The 24,361-nt window shown below is 33.4% G+C and overlaps 1 protein-coding gene and 1 long non-coding RNA gene across 7 annotated transcripts in view; one reads left to right on the top strand and one right to left on the bottom strand.

Moving 5' to 3' along the window:
* The window catches only part of CDIN1 (CDAN1 interacting nuclease 1), a 123,593-nt gene that overhangs the window by 50,347 nt on the left and 48,885 nt on the right, over positions 1-24,361 (top strand). For 4 of the 6 annotated variants that reach the window (XR_015288614.1, XR_015288615.1, XM_086895329.1 and 1 more), the window contains 5 exons: positions 1,234-1,313; positions 1,667-1,716; positions 4,558-4,625; positions 9,539-9,604; positions 11,965-12,070. Coding sequence is in view for 3 of the 6 variants with exons in the window: in XM_086895329.1 (XP_086751455.1) it covers positions 1,234-1,313; positions 1,667-1,716; positions 4,558-4,625; positions 9,539-9,604; positions 11,965-12,070 (370 nt within the window). In the remaining 3 variants the exon portion in view is untranslated. Of the gene's footprint in view, positions 1-272; positions 446-1,233; positions 1,314-1,666; positions 1,717-4,557; positions 4,626-9,538; positions 9,605-11,964; positions 12,071-24,361 lie in introns of those variants that run through there. The other 2 variants (XM_086895330.1, XR_015288616.1) reach the window with 2 other exon arrangements.
* Positions 424-24,044, bottom strand: LOC111930333 (uncharacterized). Its single transcript, XR_002865121.2, has 3 exons — positions 23,913-24,044; positions 11,221-11,300; positions 424-464 (listed from the first exon to the last, which is right to left on the bottom strand). It is a non-coding gene; the product is annotated as an uncharacterized LOC111930333 (long non-coding RNA).

Here is a 24,361-nt window from a genome sequence, read left to right as displayed (position 1 = left end):
TTCACCTAAATGTTTTTAAGAGGTAACTTGGGGAGTAGATTGCAATGCTAGTCTCCTTTACTTTCAGCAAAGCACTTACACACATCCATTAGTACAACAGCATTGCTGCTTATATGGCAGATCCCTTTGTGTCACAAGCTCTGTCAATCCTCTTCACAGCATCACCTGCGTCTTTTGATTCAGTTACTGAAGACCATGACATATCTTTGCCTCTGAGTTGGGGCAAAACAGATGAAGAACAAGGAAAGAGTAGTTTTTCATTTTGTTTACAGGATTAAAGCACACACAGGTGATAGAAATTACTCTGAAGACTCACAGAAAAAAAATTTTGGCAAAGTGGGGGACCTTGCCATTCTCAAACCTGATCTACACTTAAGGATTCAGTGATGGAAATGCACCACCAGCTGAGGTCTATCAGAGGTTGTTCCCAGGACAGAGGCAGCAGGTGCAGTGTTGACTTTCCTCTGAAAAAAAATTAAATAAAATATTTGATGTTTTTAGAAGGCATTTTTATAGAATTAAGTCTTTCCACGATTATTGGTAATTAACTGGTATTTGCAACTACCCAGACTAAGCACATGGAGAGAAAAAAATGCCGAGGATTGCAAAGACTGTGTTTGAAAATAAACTAAAGGTATCTCCTGTTTTACGTTATTTTTTCATTGTAGTATCAATATCAATGAGTAAAACAACAATGTGTTCAAATTAACTTCTTATTTCTTTTGACTCACATTTTTATGTTTCAAAAAAGCAGAAAAAGCCTTTTTTCCAGCTCTAAATTCACTCAGAAAAATGTGTCAATGCTGAGTAAGTAAATACTTGAATTTAATAAATTGCAATCATGAAATCCTTAAAAAGTTTTTTAAAGGCTGTTTTGAATTTTTACTTATCTTCTTCGTAAAATTCTAACAGGATATGAAGGTTATTTTGAGTTACACTTACTGTTTACTAAACAGTTTCCTCAGAAGCTGCATGATGCTTCTAAAACACAAACTGTCCAGTGGAACTGATACGGGCCTGCTTTAACCTTGGCCTGGTTAAAATCCTTGGGTGTTTCAAGACTTCAGAGTTAATTGTATCAGAATGGGTAAGTAGTTATGAATTTGTAAGTTTGTATTTGCTGGGTGGATAATTTTCAAAATTATTAGTATCATCAGTGTTTTTATTAATGAAGTGTAACTGAGCTAACAGGTTTTTTTATGTTTTTTTTTTATTTTATTTTTATTTCTCTAGCCTCCAAAACTCTTATAAATAGTATGCTGCGGGACCCTTCTCAGATTCCAGATGGAGTGCTAGCAAATCAAGTCTATCAGGTATTAATCACACTTGTTTTGTTTGCTTTAGATTTTTTTCCTTTGGCAATTCTGTTATCTGCCTAGCAGAGTAAAAGATTTTAAACCTCATTTAATTACTGTCATCATAAACTATCAGTGAGGTCAGAGTGCACTATAAATGGCAGTGCAATATTTGTGAGGGGAGCATTTCACTTTTTAATAGCTCACTTTTATAGTGAATAAAAGCATTCCGTTTTTGTTTTCTGTGATTAAATCTGAACAGCATCTGATAGCCTTTTTGAGGAAAAGTAATTACTGTTTTTAAGATACTCTTTAACTATAATGGTTTTGTAGTTGCCCATCAGTATACTACTTCTCTTATTTGTCTGCAGTGTACTGTGAATGACTGTTGTTATGGACCACTGGTGGACTGCATCAAACAGTATCCTTTCCCATAAAATTTTAGGTGCACAATTGATGAGCTTAGACTGTGTGGAAGAGATGTGTCTAGCTTTAACCTGACATAAAGTTCTGCTTCACAAAACACATTTCATACTCCTCTCTTTTACATTCAATCAGCTAGAGGGTCACTGCAGAGCTTTCTCTTAAGTAACAAAAATCAGATAGACCATGGGAAGATGTCAGTTTGCTGGTTACACATTCATATGCCTGATTGAATCTCTTTGGTTTTGATTAGTTGAAATGCATACCTGGTTTTTGCTTAAGGCTAAGTGACCATGCTTTGAGTGGTGGAGTTGGACTAGATGATCTCTGGAGATACCTTCCAATCACAACTATTCTGTGATTAAATTAATAAATTTCACAGATAGTATTCAACATTATGGCTTTGCTTTGTTACGAATATGAGTTTTAACTGAAATTTTTTCAAGTGCAATTCAGGTGTGATTGACCTGATGATTAGTATTTTTAAACTCCTATCTGACATTCCAGTTCTGTTCTTTTATTTTCTCTTCTTCTTAAAGGAGATTATACTAGCTGTAGTAATAAACCATTATAAATCCTGAATTTGCAGGGTTATATTTTTTTTGTCCTGTTAAAGTAGTTGTTTAGAGAACCATAGTGTGTACACTGAGGGAACTCAGTGTGGCACTGAGTGTTCCAGACTAAGATTGGAATTTGGTGGGAATGATCGCTAAGAACCCAAATCTATTTTAATGAAGTCCTGCAGGAGCAGCTCTTCTGTTTCAGTCTGTTGTCAAAGGAAAAATTTCAAAATCATGATCTCCTAGCACTAAGCAGGCTTGTAAGGCAATTCCCTCCCAAGTCCTAGAGAATCCTTGCATGAATCTCTGCATATAGTCTGGGGGAAGATTTTGGTTTCACTGTATAGGTGCAGGGTAGGAAAGCTAAAGTGATGTTTAGTTATGCATGAAAAACAGTACTTCTTGTAGTTGTGATACAGGTAATTGTCACTCTTTAAGAATACTTTCTTTCCACTAGAAGCACTTGTGTCTACTACAGCCTCAGCCCTATCCCCATAAACTGCAGCAGCAGCAGAATAAAGTTCTAATTGTCATTGTGTTTTGTGCTTTTAACTGTAGTTTTAAATATTCATTGAGATTATCTTCATGATTAAACAAAGTGCTCTGAAAGTGGATTAGTCTAATAAGCCACACATTTTAAAGGGTTGTTGATTGCTAGTTTTCATACCTAGAATTTTAAGATTAATATTTTTTGCATGAGCAATCTGGCTGTAGTCTTATGAAAGTGCCATGTTTAAAAGTAATAAAGACACATATATAGAATTATGAACCATTTTTAAGACTTACTTGCCTGCAGTTTAGAAAAGATTTTTATATCCTCTTCGGATTCTGGCTCAAATCAGTTGTTGAATATGCAGTGACACCAATGAGAGTAATGAGGAGTTTCTCAATTCAATTTGGCACAGGAAAGTTTAATACTAAGCTGTGTGAGTGCATTACTGCAAGTATGTTGCTGAATTAGATGTTAATTTTGAGGTGCATAAAATAGTTAAAAATCAATTTAAAGTTAAGGTTTTAAAAGCATAATGTCTTCTGAAGGATTGCATATTGATTTTAAATATAACTATCTAATTGTATATGCAGGGACCAAAGTATGAAGTCAACCTCTTTGTAAATGCCAAGAGGCTATTTTTCAGTAATAGTTCAGATGCTTACGGGAAACTAGGCTGCTAGATTGCATGAGTAGAAAATGGCTTGTGAGGTTATTTACAAGTTTTGCCCCATGGTCATTGCCATACATCAATAACAGGTATTATTATAGACTAAGTGTTTTTGCTTATGGTGCATTGTAAATTCTGTTTGCAGTATTTTTCTTACCTTTTTGCCATTCTTTGTTTTTCCCTTTTGTTCTGAAATTGCTAGTAGAGTTTAACATAATATATAGTTTGATATAAGCTGTATGTACATATGAAATGATTCCACAGAATTATTTTTTTGCTCTTCACTATGAAGTGCTCATGTAAGTAATTAACTGTAATGGTAAGGCGATCTGCAGCTTAAGCTTTAAGAAGTTACTTTAAACAGAATTTGGAACTTAACTGCTTTTAACATAAAACCTTTTATCATATTGTTCCAAAGGATTCTTCTTAAAAGCTTCCAGAATAGAACTTTGACCTCCAGGAGGTTACGTTAGAAATATTTAATTTGGTGACTATTTACATATTGCAAGGAATAGTGCATTGGATCAACAAGCTGTCAGTGAAGTGAAAAGGACTTCACTATAAAATATGATTTCATCTTTCCCTGACATTAGTTCATGCTTCTGAAAAATCAATTAAAAGGATGTTTTTTTACAGTAAGATGTTTCAGATGGATGTAGTACCTATCAATTTAAGAATATAAAGAAAGAAAACCTTTTTTTTTTTTTATTCCAGCAAATCCTTTGCTGGATTGGAGAATTGATTACTAATCAGTAAACAGCAATTTTAAAGGTATTTAACTTCATGTTTTAGGATCACACTTCCTTTTATATTTAGAAGAATAAACAGTAAAATACAAATGGAAATATTGCCCTTGATTATATTGAATAAATATGGTCAAATGGTTTTTAATTCTATAAAAGGTATGTTGTTGGTACAAAAATCTGATCTTTGAAAAGTTGTGTATGCTTCTAAAAATCCCTATAAGGATTTTCAAAACTTAGAGTTCAAATCACTGATCACTTCTGAAACACAGATGAAGGCAAATAAATTCTATGATTAATTACTTTACCTATGATGTTTTTATGAAGTTGCTTCTTTTCCAAAGTAATCTGCCATTTCTTAACCTAAAGCTATCAGCGCTATTGGGCATGAGCACGAAGTCTTGCTGCGAGAAATGCTTTTGGAAAAAAACCTCTCTTTCATAGGTAAGAATCTGTAATAGAGGCTAGCCAGTGAATTCTTAACTTCAGAGATCTTGGTAACTGTTTACCTAGGACAAAATTCATCCCAAATACTCCCTATATTAGGTAGTAAAGAAAAGTAAAATATGATTGATGCTATATATGTTATCTTTTATTGATTTAGAACTGAGCAGGAACTCAGTTACCTAATACCCTATATATACAGCACATGCACAGGCTTGCAATTAATATTTTATAGAATAAGTAGCTGAAAAAAATGCTTTAATATCTGCTGCAGTATTACTTTTGGTGTCATGAGATATTAGCCATAATCCAGGCCTTATGAGATTTAGGAAGAAGCATATGAAATATTAGCTTCAGAATGCTTTATGTATTAAAGAACTGCTAGAAGATTCACTCATTTACCTTGCTGTGCAGTTTCTGCTGAATTTTTGCCCCCTGCTTCCCAATCAATGCAATTACTCTTTTTTACACTCCCTATTTTTAAAGTTATTTTAAGGATTAATTAGTTAGGAAGTTACTTTCATATTTTTCCTTTGAGCCTGCAGTATATTTCTTTTACATGAGTGCCATTGAAACAAAGATTAATGTTTAAAATATCCATTCTCTAGATGTGACAATAAACAATGACTTCTTAAATCTCAGATTCCTTATATGATGAGATGACAGTGAAGTGAAATGCTCTCTTCTGTTAATGGTTTAGCATTGTACTAAATTTGTGTTAACAGGGAATTTTGCTGTGTTTACCTGGAACTATGATCTCTCCTGAAGCTATTAGCAGGTTAAGATTTTGGACACCTTAAACAATTTTAAGTTAGAAAGCATTATTAAACTTTTTAAGAGATTTGTCCATATGATTAAGGAATCGAATTAGTGTGTTCTTTTATTTAGAGAAGAGTGAAAAAAAGACAGGGTTAACTATCACATACAAGCTTGCAAATCACACTATGAAAATAAGAAGCAGATCTTATTTGACTGTAAGAGCACAGATACAGATAATAGGCTTAAGCTGTAATTGCAATGATGATGGCAAGTTAAAGTACCAAACAGTTCTAGGAACAATAAGTATAAAACAAACTGCCAGGAAAGGTTGTGGAAATACTGTCAATGAAAAATTTGAGGCTAGATTTGACATCTATCAAAGCTGGTAATGAAATCAGTTCTGTCACGATACCGGGGAATGGACTGGATGACTCACTAAGGGATCCTCAACCCAACGATTATCGTTTTATTTGGCTTGCTTAAGCAGTATAAAAATCACATTTAAATTTTAGTGTTTCATGACTTTGGATAAGCATCAATTTTGTCTTAAGAGATTAGCTCCAAGAAATTTGTGCTATCAAATTAAAACATGTGGAATGGGTTGACTTGTTAGAATATGAAGATAGAAATGAGAGAGCTGAATTTGTTGTTCACGCTGTATGTATAGTGAAGTATTGTTTAGTCATGATTTAAGATATGTTAAGATTATGTCTGTGATCAGATGTACGTATTTCAGGTTCTAGATGTGTTTGGGGTTTGGGGTATTCTTAAAAAAAACTTTCCCTAAGTATTAGATGAACACTACCAAGTTCCTTGCAATACAACTTTCCTTTCTGAAAAGCTAATTCCAAAACTGCTTGAAGAAAACACCAGAAAAACAGAAGAGATGATAGTATTTCCCATAGGTCCACAAATTCAGGTTTTGTAGCATCCTTCATTCTCGTTTTGAAGATGGCTTGTGATTTACATGCCTTATGGCTTGTAATCCCATTACTTTTTAACACATTTCAAAGTAACAGAAAATTTGCAGTTCCCATATTATTAGTGTACTATTCCACTGTACTGTTCTTCAGGAATAGTCAGGGCGTTTGTATCGAATGTGTTCACCTGGGCAACAGAGAGTCTAGTTCAGGAGAGGAAAGTACAGCCAAAGGACGCAGTGAATATCAAGTGCCTCAGTATAGTCTTAGAGCATGAAGTCACTTTTCAGGTTCAGGACAGAATTTGTCTGCTTCTAGAGCAGTTGGCTTTCAAAGCCTACAGATCAGAACCAACACCTTCAGACTCACCCTGGAATTGACTGGAATCCTATACACACTAATGGGGATTACATTTTATTAATCCACTGTTCATGAGAAGTGCTTCATATACCATGTCCTCTCTTCAGCAAAAACACAGTTCTCAAGTGTTTATCACTTGGCCTGAGATTAAAGTGATCAATACAAGTATTTTATCAAAACAGGCTCACGGCTTCACATGCCATGCTGAGATGCCAGAAGTTCCTTTGGTTCCCACCAGTGGATGTAAATCATGAAATCTGATCAGTGTTTTCTGCTGTAATCTTAAATTTGCAGTTGTAGCTCATTCATGCACCAGCAGAAGAGGGCTAGTATAAGAACAATGATGTGTTAAATGGTTCTGATTTAGTGTGACATTGTGGTAAAGATGGAGCTGCAGTTTTATTGGAAAACTAAATTAATGGGGTATCTGTTGACAAACTACTTATTAGGGCTGTTTCCACATAATTTTCAAACCTGAAGATTTATAAATGTAACTGTCAAAACTGCTGTGGGTTGGCTTTCAAGCAGTTACTGAATTATTTTCTTAAGCGATGCTAGAGTTTAAAGATCTTCTGAGGTGCAGAATTCTGCCTCCATAGTTTCTGGACCAATGTGAAACATATCTGGCTGAAAAGCTAGAACTTCTTTTTGATGGTGTTATGGTTGAAAACAAAAATTTTCCTGTGATTATGAGGAGTTTAACTTCCTCAGAGTTATAAAGCTCCAAAACACTTGGAGAAATGGTAATGCAAAGTTGTGTTTCTGCACATAGATACAACAATAATAAACATGGTTTTTAATATGTTTTCCAATGTTAATCACAGTTCAGAATGCTAGGAGAAATCACATGAAGATATTCAGAACCAGATTTAGAACAAAAAAACATGTTCTTTTTCAAACTATGAACTAGTATTTAAAGATTTTAAAAGTAATTGGGCACCCTTGAAAAAAATAATCTGCTGAAGAATATTAAAAGTAATGCTGATGCAGATTTCAGTTCAGAGACCTGCCACATTGACTTATTGAAACATGTGTTTACATCTGTTTGGTTTTCAGTAAGTTTTTTTAAGGTGCATTTCCCTTATTTTGTGGTACTAGCATTTGTTATATGTGAAAGAAAACACTGATCTTTCCATTGTTGTTGCTCTTAAATGAACAAAATTTCAGCTGGGACATCTTATTGTTGATCCTAGATTATTATTAAGAGCAGGTTGCAGTTAACTAGATTTGAATAAAGTTGTTTTGTTGTTTTTTCTTAAATAAGGATTCATAGATTGTGTAGAATATGAATTCATTTTTATGTTATGGAATAAAACTTTCTATTTATAGCTTCTGCTAAATTAGAACCTTCTTGATCTTAACATCATTTATCTGTTTACATGAAAATCAAAAAAACAGTCAAAAATCAAGTCTGTCTCCAAATCATAGAAATGTTTTTCATTACTTTATCATGTGATATAATGAAGTGTCACATTGCAAAGACTATTTACAGTGTAGTCTGTTTATAGTGAAGAAATGCTCTCAAAATTAAAAAAAATATATATAGTACCACTCAAAAAGACTAAACAGCTATTGCAGTTTACACTGACACAAATGTTCAGTGTTCCAAATTTACTTCTGTTCCATTTTCAGAATTAGTTCACTATATAAAATACTTCAAACTTATATTCTTCAATGAAAAAGAGTGGGAGAGTTTGCTTTTGGCAGTATTACAATATTTTGATTTCTAAGTTAGTGTGTTTTTCTTGTCATTAAAATGTTACTTGGACTCAAACTGCTGACCTTTCAGGATTTGTACAAAGTATTCAAAAACCGAGTTCTGAACATTGGCCATGAAACTACTGTCCTAACCTGATAAATGGATTGGAAATAAGCTACCCAACAGTGAGAATGGACCATTAATTTTAATCAAAGGTGATGTAGAAAGGCGAATGGGATGCATGACAATGTCAACAGCCCAGTAGGTGTTAAGGGGCTACACAGCCTTACTTGTTACTAGGTAGTGCCATTAGTTGAGCTTGGGTGAAGACAGAAAGCCATGCCTGGAATTGAATGACCAGGTCACTCCAAATTCTAATGGAGAAATGGTGTTTCAGAAATACCAATGTAATGGTATCAGAAATCAAGGACAATAGTTTAAAAGTATGAAGGGTGACATGGGCTTTGTTCCTTTTTTTTTTTTTTTTTTTTCCTTTTTTCCTGTTTTTTCAAAGGGAGCATCTTCTGCCTTTTGCAGTTTTGTCTTGCTCACTCAATATTATTTCTTGAAATGTTCAGCTCTAATATTTGTAAGCAATAGTTGCAGACTTAATGTTAGCAGAATGTCTAAATCTTTTTATGTTCAGAAACTGGATAAATTCTACAGAATCCAGAATGCAGGAGAAACTAAAATTATGGCTCTTATTTGCTTAAATAAATTTCTGTGAGGTAAATTTCTTGCTCTTTTTTTTTTTTAACAACTTTATGCTAACATCAAAAATAAAACCAAGGCAGCAGCGACAGTATATCTACATTTGTGGTGTCGGTAGGATTAATCTTAACACATCCGAAGGTGGAGAGACTCTTCTTTCAATCAGTGAATATACCTCTTTATTTTGAATATTTGGAGGTTATAAAATACTGTATGACAGCTTGAATTAATGATGTTTATAATGAAGACATAAAAATGCAGGGATGACAAAGAAGCATTTTTATATCCATGCTTCAGGTTTTCTACAAAGGTTCATTTAATCTGACACAGCATTGCATGCATAAGAAAGATATGTATGACTGCATTAGTAATTCTTGCACTCTTATTTAGAATAAAATTAATTATGCTGCTGTCTACTTAATGGAATAGTTTTATAAACAGTAGTTCTTATTTTCTATGTACAGCTGAAGATCAGCTTCGTGCAAAGGGTTATGACAAAACACCAGACTTTATTTTAGAAGTACCAGTAGGTAAGTATTTTAAAAGAATTTTTATTATTTTGTGTAGAAGTGCTCATACAAAAATATTATGGCTACTTAAGTGAAGCATATTCTAGGATACTGCAAATAAGTCTCTTCAGGAGTTAACCTAATAATTTTAAGAACTTCTAGTTTGAGTCAGAGAGATTTGATCCTAAATAGGATAACCCAATGTCTCTTCTTTAGTCTCTGAATGTTTTTATCTCATTATCAAAAAATAAAGGGGGAAAAAAGCAACAGTAAAAACCCCCAAATCCCTGCTCCCTCTAATGTATTCTACCCACTGCCCTTCTGAACTAAACTCTGAAATAGCTATAATTGTCCTCTACTTCTAGACCAAATCAGTTCAAAGTAGTCTTAAGAGTATTACATTACCCCTATAGGTCATTGCATAAAGGTTTGTCATTGTGGAATTATTTTTTTGCCATCACTTTGCATCCAAATAAAACTCTGCGGTTCTTTACTGTTTTTAAAAAGCCTGAATAGCAAGAAAGAATAAGGAACAAAAGTAAGTATAAAGGTCATGTTAAAGTTCATCTGCCTTTTCTGGCAGGTCTCAAGACCTTCATGGTCTTGAGGCCATGTGGCAGCTGTTGAACATGAGCTTGGAGGGAGAATCCACAACCTCTCTAGGTAACATGTGCCTATGCTCAGGCACTCTCACAAGTGGTTGCTGATGTTCAGGTGGAAACTCCTGTGTTTAAGTTTGTACCTGTTGCCTCTGGTCCTGTTACTGGACACCACTGAAAAGAGCCTGCCTCCCTCTTTACCGGCTCTTCAGAAAGTTGTATACATTAGTAAGGTCATAAGAAGTAATGTGAACCATAATTAACACAGTACATACTTGGTGTTAAGGTACCCACTTTTATATTAGAAACATGAGATTATGTCCCACCTACTCAGGAGTCTGATCAAAAGGAAGCCAGAAAAGCAATGATTTTTTTAATTCTTGAGAAGGGAAACCAGGAAACACCCAAAAGAATTATTTTGTAATATTACTCTATTAGAAAAAAGGTTAAAAAAGTCATTAATTCATTTGCATATATTTGTCTCAAATTCAAGTAATAATAGTGCATTGCTTCTTTTAAATCATTCTAATCACTTTAGACTTACAGGAAATCATGTTCTACCTGTTGTCTGATATAAACTAAGGTATAGCATTCCTTGGATTCTTTTCTTAATGACTCAGTACATACTTAGGAAAGGCAGATGTTTCTTAGAAATAGCTTCTGAGCTGATTATACCTCAACTGTTACATCTCCTGGGATCTAAAAGTGTTGGGGGTGGGGAAGGATTTAGTAGTATAGGCCTACACAAGTTAACTGGGTTACTGATAGCAGGATAGTGGTGGCACATAGATCTTGGTGTGATGACTTCATGAGTTATTTTCCCAGATTTCCTGAGTAATTTTGTAGTCTGTGGTCAATCATTTGCTGCTATAGCCTCTTGTAATCTTTGTGTATAGTGCTTCTGGGTTTGCGTGTTCTCTGAAAACCTCATTCCAAGTCAAATTTAGGCTAAAGCATCGCGATTGTGGATATTGTAGGTAACTTAAAATAAAGGTTTTTAAAATCTTTTAAGGTCTTTACAACGATACCTAACAATACCTTTTTGGAGAAATGGTCTCTTAGAGTGATGCTCATGATTTCTTCTGCAAAATTACATTGTCAACTTCAGAGAGGACATTCTGTTTTCAAAAAAATTACGATTTTATTAATATTAGTAGTTCACTCCTGCAAGAAATGATGAAAGACATAAACCAAAGCAAATACCAAAGCATAGAAAGAACGAGAAATTCAAAATCACATTTTTTCACATAAGCCTTCTTACTCCTAACTTCTTTCTGACGAGGCATGACTGGTTTTACAAAAGAAAGAAAGCAGACACATGTCCAGGATAAATTTCTTTCCCTTTCTTACACCTTCCATTCTGGATTGGTGGCAAGTGTCTTTCTTTAACAGCTTAGCTAACTACTTTTATCATTCAGCAGAAGTTTCCAGTTTATTACCTGACAACTCTCTTCCAGCAAAGTAAGGGTAGTAGAAGAATACAGCTGTTTCTTAGTCTACTCTCTTTTTCTTCACATTCTGTTTGTGTTATAATAAATGCAGATATTTGGAACAGGGTGTAATTAAACTGAAATTCATGTGATTATCTATTTAAAGTATTTTCTGGTATTTTTTCTAAATTCCCTATGTGCGTATTTGAAAGATAATTTTTACAAATATGTAACTCGGTTGCAAGCATAGATTATGTGGTAGATTGTGGAATAAATAGAATGTTCCCTAACAGTCTTATAGGCTGTTGGGTGTGATTTTCAGAGTTCAGTGTGTTTTCTACTGTCACTCTAGCTGTGGAAGGACACATAATTCATTGGATTGAAAGCAAAGCCTCATTTGGTGATGAAAGTAGCCACCAAGCCTACTTGCAGGACCAGTTTTGGAGCTACTGGAACAGGTATATTTCTATTATTTTTCCTTATAGATAAATAGGACTTCATTTTAAAAAGAAATTACTGGATAAAACACTACTGACTCTCCATGTTACTAATCTGGCATTTTGAATGTCATTAATTAGCATTTCAGGTTGGTGTGCTGAAATATTTATGAAAAATTGAGATCTTAATTGTTAGCATGCAGCAAATATGTATATAGTGATTTTACAGTGATGCTAGATGACAGAGTAAGTTATTTGGGTACAGAAGTTATATGTCAGGTTTTTTAGTACCTGACTTAGAAGGAAGATTTTGCTGTAACATTTTGGAATACGTGCAAGGTGACAAATTTGATAAAAAATCTTTACAGTCTATCCAAGTGGGGTTTATGTATAAAGGATGTTATTGCTCATTGTCATTGTAAGTACGACACTACTGTTTCACAGTGGGTTTTTTTTTTAATAAAGTATTTCTTTTGAATATTATTTACATTTGAAGCAATAATTACAATTATCTTCGAGTCGAAAATATAGTAAGTATTTGCAGGATAAGGGGAGAAATGAGTTGTGCTAGACAGAATTTTATGGCATGTTGATGGTATTGGTGTAAAGATATTTTCTTTTAAATATGGTTAAAATACTTCCACTTCATTGTTCTAAAAATCATTATTATGTATATTTATAAATCTTTCCATGATCCTAGACACCTCCGCACTGGAGGATTTTTTTCCCAAAAAAATACTAAACAGAATGCTTCATCTTCAGTGCCATTTTTCTGTGTATTAGAACCCTAAGAAAGATAGTGAGACAAGTTAAAGTTCTAATAACAGATTTTTTAAAGCATAAATTTGGAAGTCTTCTCAGCATCCACAAGAGCCCATCAAAGGGATAGTGGAGAACATGGCACAAGTGTGTGAACATGCAACAAAAATGGGATGTGTGCCAATATCAGAGACTAATCTGGTGACCATTAGCATTTCAGACAAATGTGAAAACAACTAGCATTAACTTTGGAAATACCTTAAAAGAGGTTCAGTAGAAAGCTGCAGAGAAGGGGAAAACAGATCTTGATAATAACATCATCAAAGTGCAAAATTATGCTCTGAAGCAACATTCTTGATTAATATGAAAAGGACCTGCTCTTCTTTGACAATCCCAGAAAGCAGAGAATTGGAAACTTGAATCAAGGTAATGGGAAACCTGGAAGGCTGTCAGATGTTGGATGAAGATATTATACTCTAGAAGAGTTGTAGAAAATAAATTGTGAAACACTGAATATAAAACTTAAAAAGAAATTTGAGTATATACAATATCTAGGCAAATGGTGAGAATGGCGGGAAAAACTGTGATGCAAACAATGCTGGACTGCACATTAGTGTAAAGGAAATGGAGCAGCTCAGCCTGGGAGAAGACCATCAGATATACTGGAATACTTTCTGGTGTAAAGGGTGTGTTTGAAGGCATCCATTATGGTATCAGAGAAGAATACCTCCAAGAAGTGATTTTTCAACAGATAACTAACTAATTTTTAAAGATACTAACTTGAGATGTGGTGAAACTTGCACTGGAAGGTAGAATGAAGGCACTGATCCAGTTGTTTGTAATAAAATTGCCATTAAAGTTTCTGTCCTTTTTTTTTTTTTTTGTGCTATCAACTGTCTATCCACATTTTAGTGTAAAATATTTGAGAATAGTGTATACCATTTGCACCTGACATTTCCAAAGGAAACTTCTCTTATGCTTTTATCAAGAAACTAAGTTGGTGCTAATTTCATTTTAATTTTAACATGTACCAATTAATAATTTGACTTCAAAAATGGAATAATATCTCTCACTGAGCTGTTAGTCAAGTATCTTTAATGTCGCAAAAGCTAGACTGGAATGATACATGGATCAATAAAACATTTTGGAAATAGTTTTGAGATATTTCCAAATCTGCTGTCATAGATGTTTGTCTTGGAAACAGCTACAAAAATGTTTGATTCTTAAAGATAGTGAATTTACATTTGTATAAAGAAAACTAGAATTCTCCATAGTAAGATTTGTTATGCCCTGAATCAAAAATTCAGGTTAATTATGGAAACTAGGCAGATTTCTGTGGGGTTTTTTTAAAGAATAAATCCCGTTAGTTTTAATTTTGGTACTTCTTGGCCAAGCTGACAGTGCCACATCTTCTGAAACAAGTTCTGAATTACTGTATTTTCTAATATAATGACAGTTGGGTTAATGAACATATGTTAACAGATTAGGTTACATATAGGTTAGACAGTTAACTTTCATTGGTCTCTATAACTATGTATATGAAAGGACACAGGTGTAGCTGCACAAACTGTGGACCAATTGTGTATTATTTAATCAGTCTATACAGAAGTCTCTCAAGAGAGAACCTGATTCTCAGTCAGTCCACCATACCTTTGTGTCTCCCTTCCTCTTGAAAGAGAAATCATTTGGAGAAAAAGCATGAGTTCACAATAGAGATGATATGACACTCAGGTAATAGTTTAGGGTTTTTTAAACCTGACCTATTGGTTGAATGTAAAGCAGAAATGAAATTCAGGAAAAAATCAGCTGTTAGATGTGGATAGAAACACAAATCTAGATACTTTGAAAGGAATGAAAGTGAGAGGTTTTAGACCTTTTCCATTCAGCTTTTTTATTGCTTACCTAAAAATTGGGAATCAAGCTGGAAAAGTTTCTGTGTTCTTTTCTCACATGTCACAGATAAAGAAGAATTCTATTCAGAATCTGACTGTAAGCTTTGAGCATAGCTGGGGCTTGTTTGCTGTTGTGTGTATTTCATTAAATCCTGTACTTTGTGCTAACCAAATCTGTGCGTGTCTTAAATTGGTCTGTACTGACAGGAAAGAAATGGCACTTTCTCATTTAACAGAACAGCTCCCTAGATGCAGTCAACCATGTCTGTTCACCTCAGTGCAGAGGAACACCTTTTTATTACTCTGAGTTCTGCAGGGACAGCTTAGCGAGGTTTTTTATGGCTCATACATCAGTGGTATTGTTAAGCAATTTTCAATTGCAGTGGTGCACTGCAACCTCATCTTCAAATTAAGCTCCACATTAAAAATGTACAAAGTGTACCTTGTCAGTGGATTTGCACAGTTATAATTTAAGATGTTGTTTAGATATTGAGATTTTTCAATAATAAAGAAATAGGAAAAGGCAAGTTTGGTCTTGCATATTCCCAGACTGATTTTGCAGAGTTATGTTTTAGGAAAAGAAAGATATTTTATATACTGGACAAACTTAGTATAAAGTGATTCATATACTTCCTTCAGTATGTTTGTTCCTCCAGAGCAGTGGCATCTGCTGAGCAGGCTATAGCTTATATTGCCACTGAGTAAACAAAAAAACTCCATGCACAAAATATAATTGCTTTGTACACAACTAGTAGATACCACACTTTCCATTCTTCACTGGTCTACATTGGTGTATTTGTTGTCACTATGAGAATAAAAGCTATTAAATTGTCAGGGTGACCAAAGGTAATTTGGAGAGCATGAACAGCAAATTACACAGATTGCACTTTAAAATGAGGTCTATGAACATGTTATAAGTTATTTTAGGGTTTAGATGAATGTTGCTGTTTCTTTTTCTTTTCTCCATAGTATCTGATTTTATAACTTTTTTTTTTTAATTTAAATTAAAAATTGGAGTCCTAGCTGTAAAAGTCTGTTAGTCAGAGCTGACAGGCATGAGTACTGTTTTCTAAGGATATACAGACCAGCAACACATGGTTCAAACAGTAATTAGTGGGTTCACTGTCAGTGACTTGCTGTAAGATATAAACTCAAATACAGCAATTTACATTTTCTATCTTCTTCAAGCATGGCTAAGGCATATGTACAGTCTGGAATGTAATTTCTAGAGAGTCCCAAGAGACGGCTTGACGTCATTATTAGCTAAAGAGACTTTACTATATGTGAAGAAAACCATAGAAAAATGTCATATTTGACACTGTTATTAAACTAAAGGCAATTTCACATAGTGAAAAAGAAGCATTTCATCTTCTCTTTGAATAAAATGGTAAGTCATCTCCATACTAAATTCCTTCCACCATTTGTGTGTTCTAAATGTTTAGTCCTGTGCTTCTATTTTTTTGAGAGAAGAAATAAAAGTAAGTTTCCCATAAGTAATTTTAAAATACTATTCACACTTTTTGGAAGCCTAAATTCGTGATTCAGTGTGTCGTTAACTGGTACATTATGCCTGATCTTGACACTTCAGTTCATAACTATAAGTCATAGTAAAATTATTAAATTATTTTAGAGCTGCCTCGATTAATAAAAAAGTATTTCATTCGGTAAGTGCAAAAAAATTATGCAAAGGATTGTATTTCACAACACAAACACACATAATGTGTTCCTAGGTTGTTTTGAGACAAGTGTTGCGTTCAAATTCGTTTGCAGTTGATGGTAAGGATGAATTCTATGTGAGCAAAGTCTGAATCAAGAGATAAGAATTAGAGGCATTTTTTGCTGTTTATCTCTTTAAATTGGTTTGACAGGTTACTGTGAAGACTGTTGAAGTAATAATTGTTGTCTGATTGTAGGTGATAGGGGAAGAGGGAGATGTGTTGTGGGTTTATGGATGTCCGTTCTGTTGGCAAGTTCAGTAATCTTCAGTTGCAGATGGTTTAAAAAATTGCTTTGGTGAGTTGAAAACCATTCTAACAACTTGACTTGGAAGAAACCTTGGGAGTTACATTTGTCAAGTGGCTAGGAAAACTGTTCATGCATACCCAGTATCCAAAGCAGCCCAAACATAAAGAACTGAAAGGTCATTCTTCTCCTTGCAGTATGATGGTTTGTTGACATATTTTGACACACTGGTACAATGCTGAAAGGTTCTGACCTTACTGCAACACTGAGGGACTTAGGGTTTGTTTAGCTATCTAGTGCTTGTAGATTTTCACACATGCTGGGTTTTGCTATGCTCCTTTTTCTCTCCCTTCTGTCTCCACTTGAATTACTAAATTAATCTTAAACAAAAATGGATGTTGGTAGAAGAGAGAGTTTAGGGTAATTTTTACCGCTTAAGACTTTATATAGGAAGTTTCTTCAAAACTAATTAACTTTTTTTAAGTGAATTACTATGCCATCTTGCTAAGCTTAGTAGCACTAAGTAAGATGTTTGTTTATAGACAAGAAGAAAACCAAAAGCATTGAAAAGTGCCATTTTCTACTACTTTTCTAGTAGAAAATGCAGTAGTCTACTTTGTGAAGATGATAAAAGTCTGTGTTCTTCTGCAAGAGTAATAGATACAAGTGTTCATTCAAATATACATAAATACACACACAAACACATAGAGGCATTTGTGCTTCACAAATATCCTAGATACATTTAGCATATTTCCAATTGCATTTCATAGTAATTATTTTTGTCTTTATTTAATGACACATGAACAGTATAAAAATCAGCATGTAGCTTATGAAAAATATATTTTTTTCCTCCAGCTCAAAAGTTAAATTTTACCTGTCATGCTCTCTTCAACAATGTGGTTGAAAAACAGAGTAGAAATTTTCACTGAGACTATAGCTTATGCATAGCATAAGTTGATTGTTTTGCTTAGCATTGTAGATGGTTTAATTTTGTATCAAAACTAATTTTTGTCAAAGCAAAGAAATAACAGACAATATTTTATTGATATTATCATTTACGTTTGAGTGAGTGATATTAAGCATATATTTTCATGCATTGTTCTCCTTAGGTATTGTATTTCATACAGACATGAGACTGAGATTTTAATTAGAATTTAATTCTCTTATGTAAGCCTCTTTCACTGCTAGATTGTTACATCCTGAATTTAAAAAAATAGTAAATGAAGCAGTATATGTCTTCGTTTACATTATTTTTCCCTTCTATTTTTCTGTACCGTTCTAAATATTTTCTCATGACAAGAGATTCACATAGTGTAGATAGAGTATTTTCAGTTTTCTTCCATATTACTGCAAGGCTTCAGCTCCAGTTCTCCTGGTATTTCTCATTCAGATTAGACAAGCATCTAAGTTTATGTACGATAAGAGCTGACAGCATAGATCCTGCTATTCTTGCCAAAGGCCTGGTTGCAGACACTCCACTATGTCAAAGAATGTCAACCCCCCACAGACCTTACCTTTCAGAACTCCTTGTAATTTTTAATTGACATTTACATCTGACATTTTCAATGTATCTTTTAGTGTTGGTTCTTTATCTACCTACTAGTAGTTGAAACCAAACCAAAGCTAAAAGACTGCCTTCCTGTAAGCTATGATATCGTATATTTTTTATTTAACAAGGTCAAGTTGCTGACTGAAATTCAAGAATGATCAGCTTCCTCTTTCTTTTTGTGACTCCAGAGGTGCTAGTCTAATCTATTCCAAATGACAATTGAAGAAGGTAATAGGCCTTTAAAGTGAAATTTAACTTCTAGTACTAATGAAGAAAGCATAAGGGTATTATTGTTACTGTGCATCATGTACAGAAGGGATGCAGAGATTTCAAAGAAACTTTAAGAATACTAAGAGGGACTTTCCTTTGAGTCAGGTACTTGAATAGTGAAAGTGAAAATATTCATACCTGTATTCATGCAAGGTATTTTAAGAGCATAATATTGTGAATAAAGTAAAACTGGCAAGTGTCATTTAGCTATATGTTTCAGTTGTTGAGCTTCTTTGCCTTCAGAAATCTCGTTTTATTTGAGTTACAATGCTAAAAGCCTAATAAATTAGTTTGAGCATAATTATCCATCTACTAGAAGTTAGAATGGAGGACTACAGTTGATCATAAATGTCACAAAGCAAAAAAAGTAGAAGCAGCATTTTGTCACAAATAATGCTGCTTTTCTTCTAATTAGTTAATTTACATTTTGCAAATTAAGGGCAAGATTCAGACAGAAGATAATCTAGTAGCATATCATAGCTTTACTGACCTATATTTGTATATGCCAAATTTAAGTTAATTAGAAATGTAGATGCTGTTTGTTTTATCTGTCAAAAAGCTCATGTTAAAAAAAAAATTCTAGACACACTTTCCCCCCCAACATTTATCATCTAAATAATAGTCTTGCCAAGATGGCAGCCTCATAATAAACTCTTTTCAGTGGAGTGATGGGTAATGAAGCTTGCTTGTGAAGGCAGCGAAAAATGTTGTCTAGCCAAATGTGTGGATATGATGGCTAGAGAATCAGTGGACTTTCTCAGTCATCAATCTTTTTAGTAGCCTCTTACACATCTGAATATTTTGATAGATGATCTAATAATTGAGTTATCTATCTTTCTAACTATCAGAGTTGCATAAAAATTATTCTCACATGCTATTGAATATTATATATATTGAGCATCCAGTAAATTTTTCAAAAGAGGTCCAGGAGGTGGAGGAATTTTGTTTGTCTTAAGCAGCCTTTAATACATTAAATGATAAATTATTATGTATAGAATACAAAACTATATGTACTAATATAAGCAAAAAATAAATAATGTCAATAGCTGATTACAGATAGGTCTCAGTAAATAAAGCATTTTAAAAGCATGGGACTGGTGAGGTTAATGCACAATCTAAGAGTAATTTGAAGTACAAAATGAGTAGATTCAGTAGTCCCTGGGCAGTTAATGGACAGGAATCACATTTCCACTCAGTTGCACAAATTCCTTATGCCTAAATCTTGGCTTAGGCAAAAAGAAACAACAGTGTCACTATGGTGTATCATGTTTCTATTCAGCCTCTGTGAGAGCTCCAAAAGTTTCTTTTAATTAAAGATGAGACTGAAATGTGTATATTGAAACTTCCTACATTTTGTTTGTTCTGAGTGATTGTACAATATTCCAGAGCACAATAATCTGCTTCCCTAGAACACTAATCTTGTATTAATGTAGGCACTGAGGTTATTTGGATAAATTGTATTAAGCACATCATTAGATGTGTTTTACCAGAGCTTCTGAGTGGCAGAGCAAAATGCTTGTTGGTGTTGGTGTACTTTTATTAAGCACCACATTATATCATTCTTCATTTCAAATGCATTTCCGGTTGGGTAAAAACTGTTTCAACAATAAATAGTATATCGTTGCATTAAGAATATTTTTAATTCAAAAATATTTTTTCTGCATCAATACCACCAGTTTATGTTCAATTACATACTTTTGTAGAGACTGTAAAAGGTTCCTTTTTGTAAATTCTTGAAAACTGTGTGATGGGGACTCATTTCTTAAATTATTTTCTGATTTTTAGTACTTTCTTTTTTTCATAACTACAGCAAGTAGCAATTAAACAAGTAGGTTTAATGAATAGTTCTCCAGTTAGCAAAGAGGCTTTTCTTTCTCTGTTCAGAACTAGAGTGACTGGGGTACATTCTTTAGGATATCAAAAATTTGTTCACTCATTTCAGAATTTTAATGGAAAAGCATCAGAGGGATTTTCTTTATAGTTACTACCTGCTTAATGTAGAATGAGAAAAATGGATTTCAAGGACTGGCATGTTACCATCGTTTGAGAACACTTTGTGAAAGTATCATTGAACCTCATGGGACCTTGCCACTGCATATGGATCTGCAAATTGAACAAACTTTTGGCTGTCTCACTGGCAGTGGTTGTGACTGATGATGAGTAAGCAGAATTCTTGATGTTTATTAGTTCTTCCTAAACATGCATAATTAGTTAGTTAAAGCTGGGTACATATAAAGCAAGACATTGAAGTAAGGTGATTTGAGTATCAAAAATGTAAAAGCTTCCAATAAAGTTTGTCTCTGAAGTTCCACATTTTTCTTGCAATCTTGCATCCCATTTGAACAGTCTACATTTTTGTTTTCAGTAATATTTAGATTGATTTTATGCCATTTTAAGTTACGTAAGGATGACGTTACAGAAGTATAATTTAAACCTAGAACTAAGGCAGTAGAAAACAAGTTACCAAAAAAAAAAAGCTTAAATTATTCTCTTTTATTACTTGTTGAATTTTAATAGAAGAAAGCTAAAATTGCTTCTGAATGTATAAATTCATATGCAGTTAACTGGAGTTTATTGGTGTCAGTGTTATGTGGCTTCTTCTGACCTTAAGTAAATTGGCAGTTACTCTAGGTAGCATTTGTAGCATTTCTGCTAGAGAACATTCCAAGCTCCTAAGCATGCACAGTGTGTTATCTACACTTACGTATATATTTGTGTGTATACTTCATGAATGTTTAGATCTTTATTTAGGAAAGTGATCTTCATTTCCCTCTCCTAATCAAAATAGTAAGCATCTGTGTTCCTTCTTTTCATTTGATTAGCATTCTCTCATCCCTCACTAGTCTTTGATATGAACATCAGGAAATCGTGTCCTTTTATTTAAATGATAAATGTGTCTTTGTCATGAATACTCACAGACATTCTAAGATTTACATCTGAATTGTCAAAGTGTAACTGCACGGCTTCTCTGATGTGTGACATTATTAGTGAAATAAAGAACTTCTCAGTTTTTATGGATAGGCCTTAAGTATTGACACTGCAAGGCTAAATTAGTTGTGATGCTGCAAAAATTTTTCCTTCATCCACTGTTTTTCTAAGATGTGTTGTTTATCAACAAGAGAAAATCAGCTGCATGAGAATCTCTGCAGCCATTCCTATTTACATGTTCCAAGCTTGTCTCTTCATGTTTCATTATTTCAGTCTGATGTCTAGTTAGCTCTTATCAAAACTAATACCATCTGAAGTACCAGGCTTCCGATAGTCACACAACCAACATAAAAATTGCAGTCTGACTAATATTATTAAAGACAGTATCTCTTTAAACCTGGGCTTTGTTTCAGTGTCTAGATGAATTATGTCTTGGAAATTCATTTCAGTGAATGAGTCACTGCTGTTTCAATAGATGAAATGCATCTGCAGTTATATTCTGCTAGTTTTAAAATTTAAAAAATAACAAAAATACATAAGATTAAAGCTTTGTTTCCATTCTTACTGTGTCTTGATGCTACTAAGTCAGAGCTACTGTATGGCTGTCTTCTTATTGTTCAAATAGTACAGTAAGTTAAAATATTTTATAAGACAAACACCTAAATGAGATTTTATAAACTATTTTATCATCTATTTGTAGCAAAATTTGAATGTGTCAGGCAAGTAGGTAATTTAATTTCAGTTCCTACAGAAAGCTAGTGTTCCTGGAAATCTCTAGATTTACTTACACAGGATAAAACATTTTTTCCTTTATCTTTTTTTCTGCTCTTTTATTTATCGTATTCTGAGTATATCATGGTTGAATTCATTTCATGTTCTGAGTGATGAAATGCTGAAATTGAACCTTTGAAATTTATAGTTTCAAGATATTACTATTTATAATCATTAAAATTCACAAAATAGTTAAGAGAGGAATTTAGTGAGGGATCCCACAAAATATTTTTAGGGCCCATGATCATGATCAGTTTATAATTGCAATATTCTGTAATGTCATATATACAGTACACTGCAATAATTAAATTTTTTTTCAACTTTTTAGTGTTGCTTACCTCAGAAACTTTTACAGCAACATTTCTAGTACAGTCAATTTTTTTTTTATTCCAAGCTTGTTTACATTATAAAGTCATGTAAAATTGATCTTATTACTTTTATCTCTTCATTTGGAAAGCGCAGTTTATTTAAAATTAATGAAAATTACACATATTACAGGCGTTCTGTAAAACTACTTTTGTAAGTATATTCTCATTTACTTGTTTCAAAAGGAGAGATTCCTTTTCAACACAGCCCAACAAAGTGAAGTGATATTTTCTGGCATACGAAGGACGCCTGTGAGTTTTTCAGACACTGAAGCTGTAACCAAACTTGAAGAAGACAATGATGGCAATGAGCTTCTGTCCAGAGTTAATCAGCTGCAGAATTTGTAAACTGCATACGTGTCAAAGTTGAAAATGTTAGCACTCTGATAGAAGCTTGAAAAGGTTAGAGCTGATAAAAGCCATCAGCAGTTAAAGAAGGTGATTTATGGGAATGTAATGACACAAAATGCCTCATTTATCACTCATATATAGATAGGTTAAGGTTTTGGTGTCATACTTTAAAAACTTGACCACTTAGAATTGTCAAAATAGGTACTTAATTGCCCATCATACATTTCAGTTCATATTTCCTTTGCTCAAATTTTGGTGATTTTACTGTTTTGCTTTTCATATGGTTCTTTTTAAAGTCTTTCATATTTCATATTTATTTCATATTTGTTTCAAATGGTATGCTCAGTGCTCTTTTAGAACTTTTATTAGGTAAAGCTGTTGATTTGAATGCTGTCCAAATCTTTTGTTGATTTACAATTTCATTCAGCCTAACTGTAAGGAAAATAACTGAGGGTTTCGTTTTCTTCTGTTCTATACCACTAATTCTCATCAAGAGTTTACAGCTTTCTAATTCAATCCTTACATTTCCTCTCCAAACTGAAATGTGAGATTTAAAAGTGAATCCATCAACTGGTTTCCAGTTCCAGTCACTTAAGTTACTGTTTATCTCCATGCAAATTAAATTTAATCCAAAACTACCAGTACTGTTAAATGATCCTAAAACAAAATAAAAATGTTAAGAAAAATGCATAGTAGTATGCTGACTTGACGTGAGGACAGCAGCAAGCAAATCCCATAGATTTGAGACTGACTGGTTTTATTTTAACTGTCCACAGTTTCATCATGGTTCTGTAAAAAAAGTAAATGCAAACATGGATAAATTCTCATCCAAGTGTGAGACAGATATTACAAATATACAGGTTCAACTTCCAAAAAAAAAAAAATTTATAATAAAGTTTTTAAATATTTCATTTTCTTTACTTATTCTTTCTAAACTATTTCATCCTCCCATCTCCAGATCTTATACAGAAAATCCTGAACTGAATAATTTTAATTTTTAATATCAAAAAACTTACCTTTTTGTTAGCTTTCACAATTTATGGCCCCAGTTGCATAGCATTCTGTTTGTTCAGCGATGACCTTCCAGGTTCGATTTAAAAAGAAGTCAGAAGCATTTGTCATGTCTGCTCGATCTTGTCCAGAGGTACCTATTGTAATTATAAAGGACTAATAAGGTTGTTTATAATATAACAGTCTGACAACCCTAAAAAATCTTCTGGAGAGCAACTTCCCTTTTTTTTTTTTTTTGTCTTTCTTAAGAGAAAAAAGCCTCCCTTACCTTCTTGCTCTGTATTGCACTGCATCTTTTTAAATTAAGATGAGAAAGCATAAGAACTTAAGCATTGAAAAACTTAACTTAGTTTTAAAAGATAAGCTGTATAATTTTCTCATTTGTAATGTCTTTTGGAAATACTTGGTACCAATGTGTATAGTAGAGTTACCCTGTATTTAATTGGGGTGTATA

Source organism: Cyanistes caeruleus, chromosome 6, assembly GCF_971803275.1.
Source record: "Cyanistes caeruleus chromosome 6, bCyaCae1.hap1.1, whole genome shotgun sequence".
Classification (NCBI taxonomy): Eukaryota; Metazoa; Chordata; class Aves; order Passeriformes; family Paridae; genus Cyanistes; species Cyanistes caeruleus.
The sequence above is the reverse complement of the archived record's forward strand: the minus strand, read 5'-3'. Positions and strand labels throughout refer to the sequence as shown.